This window comes from Caenorhabditis elegans, chromosome II (assembly GCF_000002985.6).
Source record: "Caenorhabditis elegans chromosome II".
Taxonomy (NCBI): Eukaryota; Metazoa; Nematoda; class Chromadorea; order Rhabditida; family Rhabditidae; genus Caenorhabditis; species Caenorhabditis elegans.
The window spans coordinates 11,856,549-11,874,867 of NC_003280.10; the positions used below are offsets into that span (position 1 = coordinate 11,856,549).

An 18,319-nucleotide genomic window follows, 5' to 3' on the forward strand; every position below is an offset into this window, starting at 1 on the left:
ATAAAAAAAAGAAAAGAACGGAAATGTAAGACAAAGGATGTTAATCATACATGTACATACATGTATGTACATGTACATACATGTATGTACATGTATGAATGATAAAAAACAATAAAACCTTAGAATATATCTAGTCATATAACTTTTAAAAATTCTGAGAAATTCTATAAATGTTTTTAACAATTCATCGTTAAATTGAAAGCTGAAAAAGTCAGAGAAAATCCCGGAAAAATAAGAGGCAAATAACGAGTTGTCGTGGTATAAGAAAGACTTCAAAATATTTGGTTTTGTATTGTCTGCTTTTCCAGCCAGTGGCAGTCACGGCGATTTGGAGCAGCCCACGCATACTCTGACGTGGGGTTTTCAGTTATAGAGATTTTAAGAAAAGCCAAAGCCTAGAAAGGACAGATTTCAATAAAAAAAAAGCACATGCCCTCAAGCCTGCCTATGCGCCTACAAGGCAGATAGGCACAGCTTGCCTCGTCAGGTATTTTTGCACATACATTAAAGTCTGGCTCATTATCCTAAAGATGTCTATGAAAATTCAAATTTGCCGGTACTTGGGCCAATGGACAGAACATATTCATTTTCTCTAATCCCGATTCGTTCATGTTTTTGACTTGCATGATATCAGTGAACTTACCTGGCTAAAATATTCTAAGCGAATATTTTAAGCTCCTCAATTTTCGGCACACACTTCTATCTTAGCTTCCTCATTTATATTTTGGTTATATGTAGAATAGAAAATAGCTTGATTGGGTAGATGTGAACAAAATTAAAATGGATTCAAATTGTAAAGGTGGTGTAGTCCAATCTTTTTAATTGATTTATTAGACTCGAAATCGTCTGAAAACACCGAATTTCAAAATGAATCTTCTTGAAAACTTCTCAAAAAAAAGTTATGGCGGCTCAAAAAATGACCTAAAATTAGTTTTTGGTTGTCATAATCTCCAACTTAATCCTCATCTGTGGGACTGAAAGTCATTGGAGCAAAAAAGTGAAAAGGAGTTTTTTTTTTCAAATTACGAGTTACATAAGATAATCCACCACGTTTAATCCAATTTTGCTGAGAAAAGTTCAAGCGCGTGTCTATTCAAACAGGACTTTGTTCAAAACATCAAAGCTTCCAGACAAGTTTTTCTAACAATTGAGCGAGAAAAAAAACACGGAGCCAATTTTCACAAGAAATCCAAAATTGGTTCTAAAGAAGATATTGTGTTGAAGAATACTTGAAAAATCCGCAATGACGGGGGGGAGGGGTGTTTACCGACGGCGCCAGAGAGTCAGTTAGAGCTTTTGAGATTAGTCGTCAAAAAAACATAGGGATTCCCGAAAAAAGACTGGAAGAAGGAAGCCTCTGAATGAAATTCGAGACCATCGTGTTATGGTCGATGACCTTAGATTACGTGGCACCTGCGAATTAACAGGGAGAAGAAGCCACTAATTTCAGTACTATGAGCAATTGGAATTAGGATGTCATAATTGTTGGTGTCTCGGTGTGGTGAAACAACATTTGAAAAGGAAATTAACTTTTGCTGAGAATTCTGAAATTTTACTGATAAGAAGAAGAAAAAAAGAAAAAGAAGGAGGAGAAGAAGAAGGAGAAGTGAAAACAAAACTGACTCATTCTGTCTTCAATTGGAGCCAGATTTTTTAATTTTTCTGACGAATTTCCAGACTACAACAATTTTGAGAACTCTGAAAAATACAAGTAATTTGATAAGAGAATCTCGAATTTTTAATATTTGATAACACAGATTTTTATGAGAAAATGTATACAAGTCGTTAAATGAGTATTCAAAATATGGGTCACAATGATGCCACACTTTAAGTTTACAATCTAGGCACAAAATGCCTACCTAGATGCCTACAAGTCAGGTGTTACTTGCCAAGAAGGTGATCGACGTTTTCACGCCTAAGTAGGTAGGCATAGGTCGCCTTCAAGGCAAACTCTATAGGCAGGCGGGTATGCATTTTTGCTACAACTGCCATTAAAGTCAGGAACGTTCTAGAATCGTGGCCGCGAAAACAAAATTGGTGGCCGAGCTTTTCTAATTTTTTGTGTCTTTACAATTCAAAACTGATTTTCGATCACTTCCTTTTACTCCAAAAAGCCCCAAAAAATCCCAAAAAAAAACCAAAAATTACAACTTTTATTGTTTTCGTTTCCGGGTAAATGTGCGCGGAAATAAAGGCCATTTCCGAAAATACAACTTTTTTTTCGAAAAAAAATTGTCTACCGCAATTATGTGTGCAATTTTAGAACACAGCAGACACACAAAATAAGGCACATTTTTTTCGTGGAAAAAATCTGGTGGCGACCAAAAACCGAACGGAAAAAGCTGGCAAAGGAAGGAAGTCGCTTCAAATTTCAAAGGTTTTCGTGGAATTTTGGATTTTTTGATTTAGATGGGGGAGGCTGGAGAGAGGGTTTTATTCATTTTTGATGAGGGTCCGGGTTCAAATGGGGTGGAGAATGTGAAGGATTTGAAAATTGGTAGAAGGCGGAATAATTGTTGGTTTTGTTGGTAAAGAGCAATAAAAATTTATAATTTCTAGGTTTTCGATATATACATATGAGGAACACATTTTTGAAAATTTAGCTAGAAGATTAAAGACGCATAGCAAGTTTTGGCGCAATCTGTGGAGGTCAAACTGAGTTTCAAAGAACAGAACTCTAATGTTACAAAAAACAAAGCAATTATCTGCATAATGATACGTTTTCTTGAAATTTTGTAGCTGAAATTCTAGAAATTTAGGAAATCTGGCAAAAATAACTTTGAGCTTTGGTTCAAAGCAACGATTTGCAGACCTTTTTCCTAAAACTAATTGTAAAAAAAACGGAAGAAAATATCCTAGATATAGGCCATTTGTCGATTTACGCAGCTCGTGTAGTCCTCGAGGAAAAATTGGCATTCAAGAATTTCACAGTTTTGGACTAAATTGCATGGTTTCGGTTCATTTATGCAAAGTTCTTTTACAGCATTAAATTTCACAAAAAACTTATATGGTGACGCAAAAAATGAGTCGTCTGAGATCGAAGTCCAATGGCGCTCCACGGTTAAACCAAAACGCTCCGCCCCCATACTCTGGGTCTCGTTAGGAACTGGCGGTAATTTCAAAGGGATTCAATGATTTGTTGTGTTTTTTTTTGTAATTTTTAATGATTTTTATGCCGAAATTTGTGAAAAAAGTTTATAATCTTCACATGAGGTCGCAAAACACTCTGAAATTTTATCTTATAAAATTGAATTCTTCTGCGTATTTTCACTGTTGCGCGTAAGGTTTGACGTAAATAACACATCACACTTCACGCGCAAAATCTTCCAAATTTTAGGCTCGAAAATCTACTGATCTCATAAAAAAATAAGAAATTTGATGTTGATGCAGGGAGAAACTGATCGTTTATCTCCCAAAAACTTTATTAACGGAAATGACACATCCGTTGATAAGGTAGTATGATAAGGCCGGAAATTCTATTTATTCAACGAGAAATTCGTAAAATCAGGTGACAAGGTACTGGACAAAACATCATATTTTCAAAATTCAAGACTAAATTTAAAAATGTTTGTTTTTTCCTTATCAGTTGAAAAAAATTGATAAAAGCATTAAATGGTGGGTGTCCCAGCTGAAAAACAGCAGATTTTTGAAAGAGTGAATTAAAAATTGATTGCGAGCTCAGGAACAGAATATCATAATATATATATAATATATATCAGAATCAAAGAGATTATCCGTTTGAAGCCATCACAATAGGATGAAGAGATTAGAGATGTAGATTAGAGGAAACGCAGAGATATATGTGTGTGTCAAAAGTATGCACACACACAAAACTTTGTAACAATTCGAGAAATCAGTGGAACGGATAAATAATCAACTTCATTTGAATGATGTGAGTTAGAATCGCTCCAATTTGATTGATAATCTTCGTGTTAAACTTCTCTTCAACAGGTGGGTGTAGTGAACGACGGATACCTGGAGACCAAAAAGAAAAAATCTGAAATATTTGCAATATATACTCTTGTGAATGAAAATCTACACTTTTTCACCTTTTCCTAAAGGAAAATTGTTGAGATTAATTTGAAAATTAATTAAATTTAAAAAAAAACAAAAAACACTGTGCGTCGAATAAAATGCACTACGCAAGTTTGCTGCGTACTTCACCAACTACAGTATCCTTTCCAATAATTTTTTTGATCACCGCGGTGCACCGCTTTATGAACTGGAATGTGTTGTTTAATCTGAAGATTTTTTTTATTAAATCATTAAAGAAATCCGGTAATATTTGCCAATTTATTTTTTTTTTCTATTTTAAATTATATCAATGAATTAATTTGAACTCTGAACGATTGTCCAAAAACACTACACCAGTGATGGCCGCGTGGTTGCTCGGCCACCCGTTGTGTACTCTTTTTGGAGAACTGACAGAACTTCATATTTATTTTTTTCACGATAAATCCTATTTTTCTGTTTTTTTCAGTTATTCATCATGGAGCAAAGCATTTTTCGAGACGAAAAAGGAGATTGTCCAATTGTCTACCTAGCTGGCACGCTAATATCAATTGGCTCGAAACCCAGTGCGCGATACGGAGTTTGTTGGGGAGCCGGTAAGAAGTTTTCTCCGGCGAATTCATTGAATTTTTTCTATTTTCAGGGCATGCCAAAAACGAAGGTGGACCAGTTGCCGGAAGTCAAACCTCTTTGCGAGCTGAACTCACTGCTCTCAGAAGAACTTTGGAGATTGTAAGAGTACAAAATAATTTTGCTAACTTATTAAACGTTTAAGACGTACGTTTTTAGGCACTCGCAGAAGACATCACAAAGCTGATAATAGTATTTCCATCGAAAATGCTCGGCGAGCAACTTGAGGTGTGGGAAAGGCGTCCAGAACAGCACGCTAGCTTCGAAAATAGTGACATTTTGTACAGAGTCGAGCAGCTTTTCGGAGAAGCTGAAGCGCGGGTAATACTTTCACATAAATAAATCAATTTTTATTATAATACAATTTTCAGATGTACTTCTCAATTGATTTGCCGACGCCTCCTGATCCACGAGCTCACGGATACACAAAAGCACTTCAGTTAGCTAGGACGATGCTTGTTGCGTCCAGGATTTCAAGAAATTCCCAGATTACAACTGTTGCGATCTTTGCAATTTGCGAAAAAGAAGGAAAGTGCGATGCACTTGCAAAATATGGAGTTTACTGGGGCCAAGACGATCATCGAAACGAGGCCGGTCTCGTAGAAGATGGACAAACGAGTTTGAGAGCAATCATGTGTGCCGTACGCTCAGCATTGAGAACTGCGGCAATGCACGGATTGAAACGCGTTCATTTCCTCACTCGCAGAATTGACATTATCAACATTATCAAGAAATTAGCTAAAGGAGAAGAAGAAGATAGCCCTGGAAAACGAAATGGAGCAATTTTCAGCGACTGCAGCCGCCTGCGCAGTGAGCTCTTGGATATCAGTGTTAAACTCGTTCAAAAGGATGTCCCCTGTGTTGAGTTAGACAGAGCCGAAGCCATTACTCGAGGAGCTACGAAGAAACTAAAGAAGCGGGACAATGAATATGAACGGCTAGATCGACAATTACTCATGATTGAATCGTCTTCTTCAGCATCAAGTCCCGAATCGCAGCCGAAAATCGAAAATATTGGAGACAAGTGCCCAACTGCTGTCATTCTTAATCTTCTTGTTAGACCAAAATTCGGCCATAGTAAGGTCTCATATGCGGTATACTGGGGAGAAAACGATGAAAAGAATGAACGTGGACCTGTGAACATGCGTGCACATGCTTTTCAAGCTGACTTGTATGCAGCTATGTGCGCACTGAAAAAGGTAATATAATAATTATTCCTATTTTATTTGTTAAAATCAATTTTTTACAGGCAAGGAGCAAAAATATTCGGAAACTTCATCTGCTGACCACATCCGAATATTTCAAAAACTGGATGGAAAATGTTCAGAAGAAAAACGAGCTGATTAATGATAGATATGATGTAATGATGGAATTTCAACTTCTTCTGCAAAATTTCGAATCAGTGACAATAGAAGTTGTAAACTCGAGCACTCAAGGTGCACGAAGAAAGATGTACGAAGATGCTCAAACCTTTTTCGCGGGAAGAAATGAATCTATCCAGAAGCAGCGTTCCATTGAAGACATCCAGCTCGAAGATCCCATAGAGAACAACATAGTTGAAGCGGAATCTGTTAATCCAGAATCCAGCAATCAAATTCAAGTTGTCTATGTTGGAGGTGCATGCCGAGGAAGAGGATATGCGAACGCTTTAGCTGTATACTCCGTCGTTTGGCCAATAGGTATTTGAATCTCTTTTCTTTTTTTAAAATTAAATTAATTTAAAAATTTTTATTTATTTTTTCAGGTGAATATGGATGCTCCCAAGGCCCGGTCACTGGCATTGTCAACAACATTCGTGCAAAGCTGGCTGCCGTGAAAAGTGCGCTGCAACAGGCTGAACAATTGGGAATCGCCTCGCTCATCATCAGGACAAACGATCAAATGGTCCACGACACCTTGATTCTTCAGAATTCCCCAATTGGAAACATTGATTTGATGGATGACATTGAAAGTTACAAATCTCGAATGAGGGTAAGCTGAAGCCTGAGGATTTAATTTGAAAAAATTAATAAATTTACAGTTCGTTGCATACCAGCTAACCACCGGAGACTATGCAAGAGGCAACGTCGTGGCTGATAGATTGGCCGAAGTTATCGTTGAGAGCATATTCTGATGTCAATTCTTCATCATTACCATGTAAATGCGATCGTGTAGCTAATAAGAATTGCATATGAATTTCTTTATCTTTTCCCCCTGTTACAGTCTGCAATCCTACATTTTTCGCCCCCCCCCCCCCCCCCCCAATGTCCCTTTTTACATGTTTTATGCGTTCTGAATCCGAATTTTTTTTGTATTATTTATCAATTCATAGTTAACAAAGATTCAATTTTCAAGTTCAGATTATCATCACAGAAGTTAGCGGCTTGTTGAACTTCTTTGCACAATCTCCCTCGCCAGGATGTCTGAACTCGAAGCCGCCTGTCGCATTTTTTGCCGATGGGTCTGGATTCTTTTTCATGTACTCACTGTAAAAGCTAGTTGAAGGTTGATGAGCGATATTCAGATTGAACTTACAAGATCTTCTTCCGATGTCCTTTTCCAACGGATCCACCATAATTTCCGTAGATCGCATTCTCGCCTACAACTAGCTCAGTGACCTTCGTATTGACTCTGCAAAATTAAACAATTCTATTAGGTTACTTCAGATTGCAGAAAATTCCAACCAACCGCTTCAGATTATCCATAATCTCTGCCAGATCTAGTCCAAAGTCTCGAATCGTGGAAGTTATCATCTGCTCACGCATCCAAGGAAGCATAAATGCCTGAAATTTGATCATTTTTGACTGAAAACCTGGAAAATAGTACAATTCCAATGAAACTTTTGCTTTCAAATTCTTTGCGGACATCATTGATGGGATTTTCCATGAAAATATAGTCAAACGAGAAACAATATTCATCTCGGAGATTTCCAGCAGCCGCCAGGAGAATGCTGAAAAATGAAATTTAGATAAACGCGATTTTTTGAATTTTGGCAAACCGCGACCAATAAACGATTCGCTCCTCCCACTTTTCAACCAATCAGGTGGAGTGGACGGAGTTCGAAGACGCTGATTGGTCGTGCAGATTGGATTTATTAAGCGAACGGCTTAGGCTTCAAGCTTTTCCCACTCACTTGGCTGCAATTCCTTTACCAAACGCTGAAATTTTAGCCTTCCTCGTCATTTGCCTAACGTAATGATAGCAGATTTCAGCGATGTCCATGTATTCCTTAAACGTCAGTTTCGGTCCGTTTTGGGCTGAAAACACGGGCTCTACTCGGCTTAAAAATTCAATTTTCTTACAATACGGGCGGCACAACAAGACATTATCCTGAAAATCGTCGAAACCACAATCATCGATCACTAGCAGCACACGCTCGAGCTCATCCAGTGACAATTTTTTGTTCTTCACGTAGAATCTGGAGGAATTTTTACGATTTTTACGATACACAAAAATAATGTTTCCGGGTCTCGACGCGAACGAAATTTCACAGCTACAATATCGGGTACTGTAGCTGCAAAGTTTTGGTCGTCTCGAGACCTCTCTTCCATACTTTATATTAACTTCCGAACCGCCCGTAGAAAGATTCGTGGCCCAAGCCAAATTTTTCGAGTTCTGAACTTGGTTCGGATGGGCACATTTCCATTCTGAAATTCTTTTTTGAAAAAGCCATTCTAAAAATTCTCAAAGTCAGCAAGCGCGCTCCATTGCGAACACTCACCAAGGCTGGCATTAAACGGAACGATAATATTTGGGTACATGAAAGCGATCAACGAAGGTCCCAACACGAAACACGTGGCGAGGAATAGCACAAAAATAAGAGATTCTCCGACATTTCTAGAATATTGATTTTAAAATATTTTTGATTTTCCGATATTACATATTCGCGAAATTTTGTGATTTTCGCGCCAATAATATGGTTCCTGGTCTCGACAAGAAATGTTAAATGTGAAAAAGCTTTTGAAGAGTACTGTAGTTCAAAATTTTAATCAATGAAATTTTGAAACTACAGTACTCTTCAAAGGCGCACACATTTTCGCAGTAGGCAAAAACATATCGTTTCGAGACCTGCTACCGCATTTTTGGCGCAAAAACCTCATTTTAATAATATAACCTACACACTTAATAATATAACTCACTAACCTACAAACCGAGACATATAATTCTGAATGCCATCGAACCCTGGGATGCTTGTCCGGTGCGATCACCTCCCGACGGAATGGGGTGTCCTTTACCGATTTTTGAGAAGACAGTTGCAATTGTTGCAAAGAGTTTTGAATTTCATTCATAACGAGAATTGTTTTGCTAACTTTTTTCTTGGTCAAAAATTGTGCGAAATGATTTTTTTAAAAATTTTCTTTTTCACGTTTTAGTTGGGAAGAAAATTGTTCATGGTAGAGACAGAAAGAAAACAGACAACAAAATGAGTGTGTGTGCGTGATGTGGCGGGAAATCACGAAGAAAATAAATTTAAAATTTTACAAACAAGGAAGAATAAAATTTAAAAAAAAACAGGGAATTAGACCGGTTGAAGAGTGGAATAGAGTTGACGAGGAGCGCCAAACGTTGATCCTTTATTGATAAACTGTCGTCGAGCATTCGATTTGACAGTTTTCGAGTCTTCCGCGAGCTTCAGTTGACGGAGAACTTGATCGCCATCGATAATTCCGATTAGTGCTTCGTCTGGAAATATTAATTTTAAATTTTATATTAATTTTAAAATTTGAATAATATATACCATTAATAGATATTTCATAAACCAATGCTTTCGCTGTTTCCAGACAATCACATTCAATTTCAGCACGCATCAATTGCTGGAAAACCTCTCCGAGACGTTGTACAAAAGCGAGCACTTTCAGCGACTGCTTCTTCCATTTTGTTTTCGTGCACATTTGCTTACAGAAGTGAAGTCCCAGATCCAAAGCATTTGCATAAGCGTGGGCAGAGGTTCCCTTTCTGAAAAAATACTTGATTAGTACTTTAGGATTACTGTAGCTTTGCGGAAAAAATCCTCAAATAATGGGTCTCGTTAGGTGAATATTTGGCGGCAAAATTGTAAATTTGAATTTTTTCGTGTTTTGCCAATTCTCATGAATTTTCTCATGAAAATCATGAAAAACTTTCAGTCGTTTTTATTGATTTTTATGCCGAAAATCGTGTAGAAATGAAGAAACGCATTTTAAAAACATAATTTCTGCATAAAAAACTATAGCAATTTGTTAAAACCAACATAAAAAAACGAAAAATACTCAAAACTTGGCAAAACTAACTGAAAACATTTGAATTTACAATTTTGCCGCCAAATACCTAACGAGACCCATGGTTCGAAGGCGAAGCGTTTTCACCTCACAAGTGAAACTTACACTTTAACAGTTTCGGGTTTCAAAAAGAGCTCTTTCGGTGGTTCAATGAACGGAGGCATCTCGGCAAGGATCTCCGAAACAGCAAGCTCGGCAAGAACGTGCCATCCAGATTCTGAAGTTCCGTAGCGCGTCAGGAATGTCTAAAAATGGAGGATTTAGTAATAAATTTTCAATTAAAACAAACAAAAAAAAACTTACTAAAATCGAGATGAACAAGTTGTAATTAGAAATGTGCTCCGCTTGATTAACCCCAGCAACACCTCCACCACCTTCCTTCCTTGCAGCTGTCACAATATTCCAGTCGAAATCGATGTGCAACAGCTCCTCGCACAAAATCCGCGGCACTCCACTCTTCGAAAAGTGATTGCAAATCTTCTTGTTGCCCTTCAAATCCTCATGAATCAAATCGTTGGCCAGCATTATCCCAGCGGCCTTCCTATGCTTCGGTAGATCGGCAATACTTCCCTCCAGATGTCGTGCTATCTCGTCGGCCATCTTATCCACAATATTGACAATTTCATCCGATGATGGGGTCTCCAGTGGTGCGATGAGTCCGTCGAGAAGCCATTCTTCAGCTTCATTTACTGTCTGAAAAATTGATTTTTGAAATTTAGAGTTGAAGCTGATTGTGAATAAAAAGAAATTGCTCACGTCAATGCTATTCTTCTCAAACAATGTTCGTAGGATGAAGCGCATCGTTTTGTAGAGTTGAACCTGAAATCAAGAAATTTTGTATTTTACTTATTAAATATGAAGTGGCATGAATGAAAAGGTTTTGGTTTCAAATCTTAAAAATTTCTGAAATTCAGAAAAAAAAAAGCAGGAGCAATTATTTTCGGCAATTTTACATAACTACCTATTGCACCATGTTTTTCCATCACTTTTCATTGAGAAGTGGTGTCAAAATATAGAAAATAACTTGATTTATCTCAAAATAACATTTATTCCAGCTGAAACATGATAAAATAGTTAAAAAAATGTCCTGAAATCTCTCAAGCCTTGTATTTCTGCAATTGACAACTTTCAGATCATTCTGAGCATTTTTTCCAAATATTTCTGCTCAGATGAATGTTATTTTCAAATAAATTAAGTGGTTTTCCATATTTTGGCACTTATTACGGAAACACATAGTTCTGAGATTGCGTATTGAGCAACATATTTGACGCGCAAGATATCTCGTAGCGAAAACTACAGTAATTCTTCAAATGACTAATGTAGCTCTTGTGTCGATTTACGGGTTCTCGATTTTCGAAATTAATTTATTTTCGAAAGCTACAGGGATTCTCAATTTTCTTTAGTTTTTCGTTTTTTTTCAAAGTGAAAGAAAGTTTTTCTAAATCAACACAAGCGCTACCGTAGTAATTTAAGGATTACTGTAGTTTTCGCTACGAGATATTTTGCCCGTCAAATATGTTGCTCAATACGCATTCTCAGAATTTCGTGTACCCGTAATAAATAAATACATCCCTGTTTTAACCAAAAATGAAACAGTTAGTTTTCAAAAGTTTCATTTTTCACTTTTTTTTTCGTTTTTCTTTCTTGACATTCCTGAATTTAAGCCAGTTTTTTTTTTGGGTATTTTAAAGAACAAAAATCCCATTAACCCTTACTTTTGCATCAACACACTTCTCTCCAGGCTGTAGAAACAGGTCGATCATACTTTTGAACAGTGGTGCAAAGAATTCGCGAAGATCGAGAAGCTGCAAAAAATCAAATTATTTTTTTCTCCATTTCCAATAACTTGTCATCACCATATAATATCAATCAAAGTTACTTGTTTTGTTCACAAATATCCCCCTCATTATCTCTTTTTATTCGGTTACCCCATCACAACATCAATCTTCTGTGCGCCTAAACGAGTTCCACCCTTATCATATCACGGAGAGAAGCTTCAAGTACTGGTTATGGATAAGAAGTATTGTATAAAAGAAGCACTGATTGGGTCGTAAAACTACGATATTTTAGACTGTTTTTCATATTCATATTAATTATTTTATCTTTTTAGAACCAAGTATGCAAGTGCATACAGCCACCTTCGTCGCTTCTTCCTTGTCGGGCATTGCCCTTTTGTGCTCTCTTCTGGCTCTCGGCCAGATTTTCAATAATGTTCAAGACTATTGGACTGAGCTTGACACTGAGATTACAAGCTTCAGAGTGAGAATTGTCTAGATTTTTTTTAGATTTTTAAAGCGAATTTTTCTAGCAAGAAACCGACGCAATGTGGAAGGATTTGGTTCAAATTGGCACCAACGCCGCCACCAACCGACGTGGACGTCGTGACTCTGGATACTCTGAGGGAGGATATGCCGCTTCTGGAAACACCGGTGGAAGCTATCACCCAGGAGCCGCTCCAGCTCATGACTTTGGAGCACAGGCTCCAGCTGGACCAGCTCCAACAGGAGGATCTTGCCAGTGTCAATCAGCTGCTGAGAACAAGTGCCACGCTGGACCACCAGGACCAAAGGGATCTCCAGGATCTCCGGGACCAAACGGAGTGCCAGGAGTCGACGGAAAGCCAGGACACGATTCTTTGGACGTCACCCCAGAACCACAAGACACTGGACTCTGCTACTATTGCCCAGGTGGACCACCAGGAGCTCCAGGGCCAAACGGAAGACCAGGACTTCGTGGAATGAAGGGAGCCGATGGAGGACTCGGTCGCACCGGACACGATGGAAATCCAGGACATCCAGGAGAGATGGGAGCTCCAGGACCACAAGGAAAGCAAGGACCAGATGGTCGCCAAGGAGAGAAGGGAGCCGACGGACGCAAGCCAATCGGACGTCCAGGACCAAAGGGACAACGTGGACCACAAGGAGAACAAGGACCAGTCGGAGACAACGGAAGAAACGGACCAGTTGGAGGAGCTGGACCAGCTGGACCACAAGGAGGATCCGGAGGACCAGGAGAGAAGGGACTCGATGGAGGACCAGGATCCGAAGGAAAGGTCGGAAGACCAGGAAAGGATGCGTGAGTTTGAGTGGAAGATTTGGCGTGATTTTATAGTTGAACTTTCAGCGAATACTGCCCATGCCCAGCTCGTGAATCCCACGGTGGAACCGGAGGACGCGGAGGATCAGGTGGAGCAGGCGACCACTACCAAAAAGCTTAAATTCTCAAAATTTGAATTTTTCAATAAAAATTATTCACACACAAATTCTAAACTTACTCGAGGATATTCAACTTGAGCCAACTTGGTGAGTGTCAGTACGAGTCGGTGGAACGTCTGACAGGCTGTCACCAAGGAGCTTCCTCCAACTCCTGATGCCATTTCGATAAGCACATAGCAGGCATCGCGGAATATGACAATTCTGAAAATTTATGGCTCGTGAGGTTCAGAAATTAAGAAAAAATAATATTTGTAATGCTTACTGCATTTTGTTGGAGAAAAAGTTGACGGGGGCGAAAACGGAGAAGACGTTGAGTAGCGCAGTACATCCAGACACAATTCGCTCACTGGCGCTTTCCGATAAGAGACTTGCGTTAATTTCAGCACAATATTCAAGGACTCCTTCCATCTCTTTTTGTACATATTTCATCTCGCCTGATTCCGTATAGACTGTCTCAATCTCTCGTCGTAATAGTCGGTTCAAGTAGAGAACGTCATATTGTGCAACGCCGTAGATGTTCACTGTAAGGCATGCGTCAAAGAGTTCGTGAAGTTTTGCCACATCGAAATGCACGAGATTCGGGTAAAGTAACTCGTTCTTTCGTGGCACTGTGGCTCGTCGGATCAACGAGAATAGCAAATTCGCCTTGTCATTGCTTCCGGAAGCTACTGGAGCCATATCTTCATCATCGTCGTCTTCTTCCATTTGAGTATATTCAGCAACAAGAGATGATGATTCCAAGAGTGCACGATAAAGCTTCTCAGGTCGAGAAAAGTGGCCAGTAGTGAGCATTGCCGAAATTTCGACGGCGGCGAAGTGAAGAATGTAACCAACAATCATACGACGAACAGCGAATACACCTTGAGCATATGTATTGTCGCGGGCACTTTCCAGAGTGAGAGCCGAACAGATGAATGGAGATGTTGTCAATTTCTCGATAATATTTGAAGATCGCATGAAGCAGAGCACTGGTTTAGAGAATGGGCACGTGATCGAGACAAGTCTTTGCTGAAATAATTTTATAATTTTTTATTGAATACATTTAGAAACAGACCATCAGCCGGAATGCAGGCTCTAGTAGCGCTGAGAAAGGTAAATCGAATGGTTTCTTCGACATCACAAATTGCTCGATAATATACAGAACATAGTGAAGACCGGTGAGCACGTCGTCCGCTTGATACAGCTCCTTGGTATGGGCTTTTGATGGTCGGAATGCGAGAAGGTAGTAGCAAATATTGTTGGTATCAGTCAGACGATTTCCGGTTCTTGTTACTTGGCAATCGATGGCGTCCGAAAGAGTTTCGATGAGAATTCGAGCGGTTTCTCCTCTCGCGAAATGTGGATTATCTGTGTCTTCTTCTGAAATATAGATAATAATTTAAAATTCAAGATTATTTATATATATTATTTAAAATTTCAAACCTTTCGCCAATGAATCATCAATCGTATACTGAATCGACGTAGCGCAGATCGCCGCTCGAACCGCCCGAACATGAGATGCAGCCGAGTTTCTGGATCTTAACAACTCGAGCATCTTCACCTCGGCAGCTCCACGTGTAGCCATCACGTCTCGAAGAATTCTGGCAGCGTAGAGAGAGTGTACCGGGTAGTCATCAGTCATATGAAGGTAATGGAAGACGAGATCAAGAGGTGTGCAAGCGGAGGCTGAGATGATTGGTGAGAAGACGAGGGATGGAATGGAAGCGATCATAATATCACTGGATGAGACACGGGCACACGCACGAAGAGCCGGATGCAGAATTATTGCTCCTGGAAAAAAAATAATTAGGCCTGAATATTATTACATGTAATGTTACAGCATTTGAAGACGGTGTACAGGCTAAAAATGCCAAAATTTAGGGAAACATTCGATAATTCTAGCTAAAATCTTCAGTTTTGACTTATTTTCCGTGCTGCAGGAATCGAAAACAGACATTTACTCGATTATTGTCTTATTTTTACGCACTTGATGCGTTTTACTCACGCTTTTAGTTGATTTAAAGCTTCAAATCAACGAGAAAGTGTAAGATAAACGGCAAAAATAAGCAAAATAGAACACTCATTGAATAAAAATAAGTATCAAAATTGTGGATTTTAGCTGAAATTACGCCATTTTTCAACATTTTGAATCGCAATAAAAAAATTTCGAGCCATTTTTTTAAAGTTCCATCATGAAATTCGATATATTTGAGGCCTGAAACTCACGTGATAAAATTCGCAGTGCAATCAAAGCTGCATCGGATGATGGAGACTGCCGTGTGACGTACGGATCATTGTGAGCTTGACAATCCTCCATAATAACCCGCGTGATCTGAAATTCGATTTTTTTTTTTAAATAAAATTCAATAAATTCTGTGACTTACAGCTCTGTACATCGGCGTATCATTGAGGCACTGCGTCAAAATGGCAATATGAACTTCGTTCGATGCCACGGCTCTCGGCTCGACGATTCCGTGCTCGAGAAGTGCGTTGGTGGCTCGGAGCGACCACTCGGCGAGCTCCCACATTTGAACAACGCTATTATAGCTGCGTGTGGAGAAATGTGCCAAAATACTTCTGGTGACGAATTGGATGAATGGTGTAGCGTATTCCGGTAGAGATCTGTGCATCAGAAGGGTCGTCATCAATTTCACAAAAGCTAACGACACATCATATTGCTTCGCGACACATTCTCGTTCCTCGAGCTCCTGCTGGATTCCCATTAGTGTTCCACCATCCGAAGAATAGCACAATTGATTCAGATGAATTGCTTGCCAAATTCTCGGTGCGGATCCTTTGAGCCGTGCCACTGCCGTCAGCAAATCAAGCATCGATGCTTTCATAGATAGCGGTACTGGAGAAGTGGAGAGCGATGCGACAACAGAACACAACGTCCATGAAGGATCATCCGAGAATCGCATAGCGGCTCGTTCATTCAATTGAGCAACTTTTGTAGCCATATGGATCCAGGCTACTAGTCCGCTGAGCTCTTGAGCTGGGATGGTGATTTTGTCGCCTGGACGAAGTGTGAGATTGAGGCTTTGTTGTTGGTGGAAGCTGGTGCTCATACTCATTGTCTGACTTTGATTGTGACGAGAATTCGACGCATACTTCTGCTCCCGGTACAAACGATCGTAGCCTTTGAGTGCTGAAGCCAGAGATTCCCATCCATATGAATCTGGTCCACAATGTTCTTTGGAGAAGATGTCATAAAGTAGAGCAGCTGTGTTCTCATTTTTGCATACAGCAGCGCACATTTCCAGATAAGCAACTGAATGAACAACATGATGGTTTGGAAGACGAGCACGTTCCAGGAGCCGGCAGAGCTCAATCGATCTCTCCGTACTAAAAGCCATGCTGTTCTCTTCGATTTGCTCCTGAAGCTCTCGTTCGCGTGCTGTTCTCGCATTCTTCTGATGTGCATAGTCGGTCACTTGCATCTCGTATAAATCCACAAAGCATCGAAGGAAGTTCTCATATTGTGATAGAGCCGAATCATAGTTGTTCGATGGATCTGTAGAGCTCAGTTGAGCTGTAACTTTGTCCGTTATGTGGACTGTTTGGCTTTTCGGATCCGGTTTTTGAGTCGTTGATTGTTCCTTTTTCTGATCATCCAGGAAGTTCAGCTCGTCTGTAGAATTTCTTTCAGTCTCCATAAGCTTCGCGGGGAAATATGAAATCAGCTGTTTCAGAAGCTCATCAATAATCATAAACTGATGGGCATAACGGAAGTGTTCCGACTTGATGATCGCTTGTCGCAAGTAATGAAAAGCCATATTCCGGATAGATCGATCGATGACTCTTTCCACGTCCACCTTGATATTCTCGATCCCTAGATGATCTGATGGCGATGAGGCAATCGATTTCAGAGCAACAGCGCATGCTAGCTGTAGAGTTCCGCACATTGCTTGATCCGACCAGTCTGTTTCATTCCGAATGTGGGCGATCATGTTTGTGAGCACTTGTTGAGCATCGTGAACTGTAAACTCTCAAACAGATTTGTAACTGGATTTTTGGGTATAGGCATGAAGATGGAGTAGCGAGAATTGCTTTAGAAAATCGAAAATATTCTCGAATACAGAAAAACCACAAAAGAAAAACAGAAAAATCGCTACTCCATCTTCAAATATTACCTTGAGACAACACTTCACTCGATGTGATTTTAACGAGAGAAATCCAGGCTGTCAAGCTACTACAACTGAGCTTCTCCGGTGGAACTGCCTTTACAATTTGGAATAAATGATTTGAAATCGAAACTGCGTTTCCTCCCGGAATCTCACAGATCATCGAAATGCAACCAATTACTTCACTTCGAATCTCCTCAATGGCATTTCTGACCTGAAATTAATTTTATGAAAGAATTCCAAAATTATAATCAATTCGGTACCAATTTCTGATGTTTAGAGCCTCCTAAACCGTTGACATCTGGAGATTGAAGTCGTGCAAATTCTGATTGAACGGTGAAATTGATTAGTTGTTCTGAAAATTGGAAAAAAAAATTAGTAATATTTATGATAATATAATTTTTTGAAAACCCACGAAAAAGGTTTTTGATCACGTCCTCGTTGATGAATGTGCTATTGAGGAACTTGCTGATACGTTGAGGAATATCCTCTCGGTCCCATTTTAGCATTTGGCGCATTGTTGCGATTAGGAGCCTGTGCGCATCATAGTAGCAAACGACAGCGATTAATCCTCTGTTGAGGCCTTCGAAATGTATTTTTTGAGCTTCTCCGGCCAAAATCAAATCCACAGCTTCCAGCTCATTTAATTGAAAGATATCCGACAAAATGAGTGCTTCCGAACAGATTTCCTCGTCTAGCGCAACTTCCACTCCTGCCATTTCCACATTTCCTGGCTTCAGCTTTTCCCGATCTTTACCCGTTCGTCTCTTCAATTAGAAAGGTTTATTACACTAACATCAGTCGGAAAACATACCGGATTCAAAAGAATATTGCTCAATCGCCATCTGTATTTCTCGATTTCGTTGAACAGCTCGTTTATTTTTCGGTCGTCATCGAAAGCTGTGAAGGAGACGATGAGTTCGTAAAATTTACGAATCTCAATCCACATTTTGAGCTCTCTAAAATAAATAAAACATTATTTAGAACAAAAAGTTACTTTTTTTGAATTTTTTCGCAAAAAAATTACACAACTTCTATCTCGCAATGCATTTCCGTAAGAGACGCAGACACAAAAACTAAATTTCGTATTTCGAGGCTACAACTACGGTAACACTCGTTTCAG

General features: G+C 39.4%; 4 protein-coding genes and 2 non-coding genes across 6 annotated transcripts; 2 read left to right on the plus strand and 4 right to left on the minus strand.

Moving 5' to 3' along the window:
• The first annotated feature begins 4,480 nt into the window (after positions 1-4,480).
• On the plus strand, positions 4,481-6,969 carry K12D12.5 (RNase H domain-containing protein). Its single transcript, NM_064131.3, has 7 exons — positions 4,481-4,607; positions 4,655-4,743; positions 4,801-4,962; positions 5,013-5,840; positions 5,891-6,320; positions 6,386-6,612; positions 6,662-6,969. The coding sequence occupies exons 1-7, from the start codon at positions 4,490-4,492 to the stop codon at positions 6,752-6,754; spliced, it is 1,947 nt and encodes a 648-aa protein (NP_496532.1). The 5' UTR covers positions 4,481-4,489; the 3' UTR covers positions 6,755-6,969.
• K12D12.4 (uncharacterized protein) lies at positions 6,926-9,196 on the minus strand. Its single transcript, NM_001027080.4, has 9 exons — positions 8,764-9,196; positions 8,342-8,457; positions 8,174-8,267; positions 7,923-8,038; positions 7,754-7,877; positions 7,447-7,570; positions 7,309-7,403; positions 7,156-7,251; positions 6,926-7,106 (listed from the first exon to the last, which is right to left on the minus strand). The coding sequence occupies exons 1-9, from the start codon at positions 8,907-8,909 to the stop codon at positions 6,977-6,979; spliced, it is 1,041 nt and encodes a 346-aa protein (NP_001022251.2). The 5' UTR covers positions 8,910-9,196; the 3' UTR covers positions 6,926-6,976.
• On the minus strand, positions 8,582-8,639 carry mir-5594. Its single transcript, NR_131423.1, has one exon. It is a non-coding gene; the product is annotated as a pre-microRNA mir-5594 (primary transcript).
• Positions 8,883-18,240, minus strand: npp-3 (Nuclear Pore complex Protein). The gene is made up of 16 exons (NM_064133.5): positions 18,011-18,240; positions 17,612-17,963; positions 17,460-17,551; positions 17,206-17,410; positions 15,457-17,051; positions 15,299-15,404; positions 14,516-14,863; positions 14,148-14,452; positions 13,356-14,101; positions 13,153-13,294; positions 11,594-11,683; positions 10,635-10,697; positions 10,182-10,571; positions 9,984-10,123; positions 9,359-9,576; positions 8,883-9,303 (listed from the first exon to the last, which is right to left on the minus strand). Exons 1-16 carry the CDS (start codon positions 18,143-18,145, stop codon positions 9,140-9,142), a joined length of 5,091 nt encoding a protein of 1,696 aa, NP_496534.1. The 5' UTR covers positions 18,146-18,240; the 3' UTR covers positions 8,883-9,139.
• K12D12.9 lies at positions 11,947-12,087 on the minus strand. The gene has a single exon (NR_051762.1). It is a non-coding gene; the product is annotated as an Unclassified non-coding RNA K12D12.9 (non-coding RNA).
• col-84 (Nematode cuticle collagen N-terminal domain-containing protein) lies at positions 11,986-13,134 on the plus strand. The gene is made up of 3 exons (NM_064134.7): positions 11,986-12,137; positions 12,187-12,953; positions 13,002-13,134. The coding sequence occupies exons 1-3, from the start codon at positions 11,997-11,999 to the stop codon at positions 13,093-13,095; spliced, it is 1,002 nt and encodes a 333-aa protein (NP_496535.1). The 5' UTR covers positions 11,986-11,996; the 3' UTR covers positions 13,096-13,134.
• Positions 18,241-18,319: the final 79 nt, after the last annotated feature.

Coding starts and splice junctions, on each gene's coding strand:
- npp-3 (NM_064133.5), bottom strand. CDS start 18,145: ATGTGGATTGAGATTCGTAAATTTTACGAACTCATCGTCTCCTTCACA. Junction 14,864..15,298: donor TGCACTGCGAATTTTATCAC/GTGAGTTTCAGG, acceptor TTTTTTTTCCAG/GAGCAATAATTCTGCATCCG. Junction 10,124..10,181: donor ACTTGTTCATCTCGATTTTA/GTAAGTTTTTTT, acceptor CTCCATTTTTAG/ACATTCCTGACGCGCTACGG.
- col-84 (NM_064134.7), top strand. CDS start 11,997: ATGCAAGTGCATACAGCCACCTTCGTCGCTTCTTCCTTGTCGGGCATT. Junction 12,138..12,186: donor CTGAGATTACAAGCTTCAGA/GTGAGAATTGTC, acceptor GAATTTTTCTAG/CAAGAAACCGACGCAATGTG. Junction 12,954..13,001: donor GGAAGACCAGGAAAGGATGC/GTGAGTTTGAGT, acceptor TTGAACTTTCAG/CGAATACTGCCCATGCCCAG.
- K12D12.5 (NM_064131.3), top strand. CDS start 4,490: ATGGAGCAAAGCATTTTTCGAGACGAAAAAGGAGATTGTCCAATTGTC. Junction 4,963..5,012: donor TCGGAGAAGCTGAAGCGCGG/GTAATACTTTCA, acceptor TACAATTTTCAG/ATGTACTTCTCAATTGATTT. Junction 5,841..5,890: donor CTATGTGCGCACTGAAAAAG/GTAATATAATAA, acceptor AATTTTTTACAG/GCAAGGAGCAAAAATATTCG.
- K12D12.4 (NM_001027080.4), bottom strand. CDS start 8,909: ATGAATGAAATTCAAAACTCTTTGCAACAATTGCAACTGTCTTCTCAA. Junction 8,268..8,341: donor TCCGTTTAATGCCAGCCTTG/GTGAGTGTTCGC, acceptor AAAGAATTTCAG/AATGGAAATGTGCCCATCCG. Junction 8,039..8,173: donor GGTTCGGAAGTTAATATAAA/GTATGGAAGAGA, acceptor AAATTCCTCCAG/ATTCTACGTGAAGAACAAAA.